We start from the raw sequence: 5,535 nt of genomic DNA, 5'->3' as shown, positions 1-5,535 counted from the left end.
GTGGATAGGCAGATAGCCAGCACACAGCGGGCGCTTCTCCTCTTGTTAGCTCATCTTTGCTTTTTTTAAGTGACATTTGTGGAAGGAAGTTATTAGCAAAAGAAGAGTATTCCAGATAAAGGTAGTTTAATGCAGCCAGGCTCGTTGTTTGCACAATTTTACTTCACACTCAGCAAAATCCAAGGTTCCGGAGTGACATGCCATGGCTTAGTGGTTCTGAGCACCAACTCTGGAGTAGACAGCCTGCTTTCTCTCTGTTCATGGGCCGGCCTTGAACCAATGACTCAGCATCCTGTTCATCAGTTTGCTTACGTGACTTAGCATCCCGTCCATCAGTTTCCTTATCTGCAAAACTGAGGATAACAGTAACACCTCATGGAAATTTTTGAAGATTAAATGAGATAATATTTGAACAGATTTAGAACATTTCCTGGCACATAGAAAATAATGAATAAATGATAGCTACCATTATCATCACAATGAACAAATCTTCATACTTCAGTCATCTCCCTCATGTTGCAAATACCTTATTTTGCTCAGATTCCTTTAAGAAAGTACCCGAGAAATACATAGGCTCGTGGTTCTGAAGGCCAGAAATTTCAGATCGAAATGCTGGTAGAGCTGGATACCTCCGAGAGCTGTGAGGGAGAATCGGTTCCTTGCCTCACGTCTGGGCTTGGACATGGTCTTCTTCCCGCTGTGTCCTCACGTGGTCATCCTCTGTGTGTGTCTGCGCCCTCGTCTCCTCTTGTGGACCAGTTGAGTCCACACTGATCACCTCATTTATACTTGATTACCTCTATAATGACTCTGTCTCCAAATTCAGCCATGGTCTGAGGTCCTTGGGGTTAGGACTCCGACAGATGAATACTGGCTGGGGCTGCGGGTCGGGTGGGAGGAGGGAAAGGTTTAGCCCCTAACATCAAGCTTTTGGAATTTTGGTTTTCTTAACAGGTGTATTTGGATGGTACTTTCTGTCCCTAGAAACCATTATGTATATTTTTCCTTAATTTTTTTTAAAAAAGAATGAAAAAAAAAATCCAAGACATCCCCCCTTCCTTATGCAAATACAATTTGCTTTTCAGGTGTGAATAAAATGATAGAAAATGGAATCTGTGCCAATAGAGATAAAAATGGTAACGAGTTTTAATAGTTCATTTTGGTTTTCAGTATCGAAATGAACTTGGAGAGAACGCTGCTATACCTCAAAGTCATCAGCTCTCCAGTCACACGGCAGACAGCTGTAGAACTTCAGAAATAATAAGCTGAGCACCCTTTAACATAAATTGTTAGCTGTGATGCTGAGCTGAACACCAACATTATGTGGCAGCTAATAGGGCTTAAATGAGCTTAAATTGGTTATTGGTTATTGATTTAAAGCACAAGCGTGTAGATTATAATAGAGCCTCTGAGAATCCATCTAAAAAATTCAGATTATTTATCACTGGAATAGTGAAGTCTAAAATGACAAGGAGAGGGTTGGTAAGTTGCAAGGGAGCTGTTAACAGTATTTAAGTTTTGAAAAGGTAATTGTCTGCCCTGGATGCTGGGGGAAGCTCACTGGGGTGAGAGGCTGGAGTTGGAAATAGAAGATGCCAGAATAGGCCTGGAAGAGCCCCCTTCCCCAGGGTCTATGTTCAATGAATCAGAGCAGACATATCTCATACGGTGGAGGTAACATCCACCATATTGAGCTGTACATTGAATTTATTTGCAGAAATTTGTACTTTCTCATTGATTTTCATTATGAAATCAGGTATATGTTTCTCCACGGAAGAATAACGGCTCGAGAAGTAACATCGTTATAGTCCTAAGTGTGGTAAATCTTTGAAAATGCAGCCTAAATAGTGATTCTGAGCAACATTTTTTTTTAACAGAAATTAAGTTATAAAAATACAAACTCTTCACCAACTACCCACTGGCCACTGGGTTGAAACAGATACCTCCCCTGGCATTTGGGCAACATCCCCAAATCTAATAGTGCCCACTGATGCCCATGCCTAGCCCTGCTGCATTCCCGGCTCTTCCCTGAAAATCTCTCACACCTGCCCCTTCCTAGGGCCTCCTCCTCTGGCCCCCTCTTCCCCTCTCGACCTTCTTGGTCTTCTTGCTTTCTGCGAGGCCATGGAAGGAGCCCACCCAAAGCAGGCTGCCTCTTTCTTGGTCCCTCTCAGCCCCAGAGTGATTCCACTCACTCAGCTCAGTCTTGGCTCCAGGGAGCTGCACGTTCTTAAAGAAAAGCACTGTGGATCACTCTGCGGGTGTGCCCCAGCATGGAAGAACTGGAGCTGATATTTGTAGAGTCAGCTGACTTTTTCTTGCATTTGTGTGCAGAGCACTTTGGAAGAAACAGTGTTTGGCTTCCGTCAATCATCCCTCCCCGGGGCATGGAGCAAGATACAAGATAACTGTAGTGCTCTGCGTATTCAGACCGTGTTCCCCAGTGGAAGCTTCTGGGTTACTGACAGTGAATGGAACTGGCGGAGGGTGTGGGAGAGGGGACATTTCCAGTTGTGAGATGGCAGCAAAGGCTCGGGAACTACTGCGTTTAAGCAGGGCCGGTGAACGGAGGGCAGAGAGGCCCGATTGCTAAAGTTCACGGCCGAGGATCTGGGAGACCGTGTGGAAGTGGCACGTGTGGAATCAGAAGCTGTGAACATGAGAAGGAAAATATAAGCATGTTGGTTTCTTTCTAAAGAGACACCTGTGGGAGCAGAAACCCAGTGATGGTGTCAACACACAGGGAGTGGGGTATGGGGGAGGGGGCTGGTGGGAGGGGCTGGGGTCCTGGGGTGAGGACAGTGAGGTCAACAGGAGTGGAGCTGGCAGGGGCAATGGGAGGAGCAGGGAGATCCACTCAGGGCTCATTTTGTTTCACTGAATTTTATTTTGCTGAATTATTTCCCCTCCTGTGTTCCTAGTGAAGGAGAACGGGTTTGTGGAAACGGTGTGGGTGCAGCCCCCAGGCCCTTTAGGAGGCAGCTTCTTGGGATGAAAGAGTAATTCAGAGAGGCACTAGGGTCTCTCGCCCCTTGCTGTGTGGACGATTGAAACTTGCTAGAGTGCAGTCCAGTCTCACCCAGGAATGGAGAGAACCTACCCTGTCTTCAACGCTGCTGTGTTGGTTTGCAAAGGTCTGAAACGACCCAATGGTAAAGAAAGTTTCCTTCCCTCAGTTCCCATCCACTCTACAGCCCCCTCTTGCCGTCTTCTCTCTTCTACACTTTTCCTGAGCACAGACCAGGACAGTCTCCACGGTGCTCCTCAAAGATGCCCTGGGGACAGCCTCCCCTGCCAGCTCTGGAAAGCCTTTCCCGCACCTCGGCTTCTGCTCCAGCGGCTCACCTCCTTGGTAGAGTTGTTGCTAAATGAAGACACTCACCTTCTTTACAGCCCTTCTGCCTCTTTACTAAAATGAAGCACTTAAAATGCACCTTCCAGAATCACAGCCTCCGGCAACATTTGCTGTGTGCAATCATTGGAGGCACCAGGGGTTTTGCAGCTCCCCTGTCTAAACGTAGGTACCTTGAGAACAGAAGCCATTTCAGCACCCTATGCACCGCTCCTCTGGCTCTCAGGATATTCACCTAGTACACATGCAGGGGACCCTTTAACTGTGGTGAGTTCCAGACAGAGCCTTTCCCCAAATTGACCAAGACCATATTCTCTAAGCACTTATCCAAGAAGAGCCAGGAAGGGAGTTCAGTGGGAGGTGCCCTTTGGGAGATGAAGGAAACAGTGCTCCAAGGACTGGCCAGAGGGGAGCTCCGGCAACCACAGCACTGCCAGCCCGGGCTGTTCACCTCCCGCACAGCTGCAGCCAAGGACAGTGTGAGCCCTCAAGGTGCCATTCCCGGGGCTGAGGGGAGTTGGGATGGGAGGCCAGGAGTGGCTGGAGTCCAGCAATCATCCAAAGAGTAACTGGTTGGTTGAACACAAAGGGCAGAAAATTGGAGCCAAGGACACAGAATGCGGCAGAGACCTGGGTCACTGGGGGTGGAGGTGGCCCTCTGAACCTCTCCTGGCTCTTCCAAGAGGCTCCTAGCACAAATAACATAAGGACAAGCTAGCTAGGAACACGTGGGCGGAACCAAAGAATCACAGCCGCTTCTCAACTGAGAAAGGAAGCTCAGGCTTGTGTTGATCTCAGCAGGCACTGTGTGGGCTCCGGGAAGCACATTGTTTAAAAGTTTGGTATTGCTAGGCGCTTCGGGAACCGCTGCTTAGGTGCAGACATGGCCAAGTCCAAGAACCACACAACACACAACCAGTCCCGAAAATGGCACAGAAATGGTATCAAGAAACCCCAATCACAAAGATACGAATCTCTTAAGGGGGTGGACCCCAAGTTCCTGAGGAACATGCGCTTTGCCAAGAAGCACAACAAGAAGGGCCTAAAGAAGATGCAGGCCAACAATGCCAAGGCCATGAGTGCACGTGCTGAGGCCATCAAGGCTCTCGTAAAGCCCAAGGAGGTTAAGCCCAAGATCCCAAAGGGGGGTGTCAGCCGCAAGCTTGATCGACTTGCTTACATTGCCCACCCCAAGCTTGGGAAGCGTGCTCGTGCACGCATTGCCAAGGGGCTCAGGCTCTGTCGGCCAAAAGTCAAGGCCAAGTCCAAGGATCAAAACAAGGCCCAGGCTGCAGCTCCAGCTTCAGTTCCAGCTCAGGCTCCCAAAGGTGCCCAGGCCCCTTCAAAGGCTTCAGAGTAGATATCTCTGTCTGCCAACGTGAGGACAGAAGGACTGGTGCGACCCCCCAGGGCTGCCATCTGCATGGGGCTGGGGTCCTCCTGTGCTATTTGTACAAATAAACATGAGGGAGGGAAAAAAAAAAGTTTGGTATTGAGGGGCTGCACATCAGCAAGGGGCATCTTCAGAAGCTGGCTTGGGTGATGCTGCACTCAGGCAGTTTCTCTGGCTCAATGACAACCGTCAGTGAGCAGTGCTGCCTTCCCAGGGGTCCAGAGGAAGCCTGCACCAACTCACCAAGCAGAAAAGCAGGAGCTGCTCCCTCTCCCCTCCGAGGACTTGGAGGAGAAGAGAAGGTCAACTCTAAGAAAAGGAAGGGGAGCTGTGTAAGCATTTTTGGTGGGTCCAGCATATGGTGGGTCTTTAATAAAGTTAAAAGCTTGTGTGTATATACACATAGATGTGTGTACATGCATATACACATGTATATGTGTATATAGATATGTCTACAGACATATACACGTGTGTGTATACATAGATATGTGTACATACATATACNTATTTGACTGTCTATTCATCCATCTATGCACACACGTACACCCACTCATATATTCATCCATCTATCTTTACACCTAGTCTAACAGACACATACACCTCCACAAACACACATACAAATGCACATGTCTATTCATCTATCCATCCATCCATCCATTCACCTAGACAGATAGACACACACACACACACACACACACTCTAACCTATCCATCTGGGCATCCGTCCATCCACTTACATAGACAACACACACAGTTACATGTCCATTCATCCATCTATCCACCCATCCACT

The 5,535-nt window shown here is 48.1% G+C and overlaps 1 protein-coding gene across 1 annotated transcript; it reads left to right on the top strand.

The window, feature by feature from the left end:
- Positions 1-4,206: 4,206 nt before the first annotated feature.
- On the top strand, positions 4,207-4,825 carry LOC108313998 (60S ribosomal protein L29-like). Its single transcript, XM_017542701.2, has one exon. It carries the CDS (start codon positions 4,236-4,238, stop codon positions 4,710-4,712), a length of 477 nt encoding a protein of 158 aa, XP_017398190.1. The 5' UTR covers positions 4,207-4,235; the 3' UTR covers positions 4,713-4,825.
- Positions 4,826-5,535: the final 710 nt, after the last annotated feature.

Source organism: Cebus imitator, unplaced genomic scaffold (genome assembly GCF_001604975.1).
Source record: "Cebus imitator isolate Cc_AM_T3 unplaced genomic scaffold, Cebus_imitator-1.0 Scaffold145, whole genome shotgun sequence".
Taxonomy (NCBI): Eukaryota; Metazoa; Chordata; class Mammalia; order Primates; family Cebidae; genus Cebus; species Cebus imitator.
The sequence above is the reverse complement of the archived record's forward strand: the minus strand, read 5'-3'. Positions and strand labels throughout refer to the sequence as shown.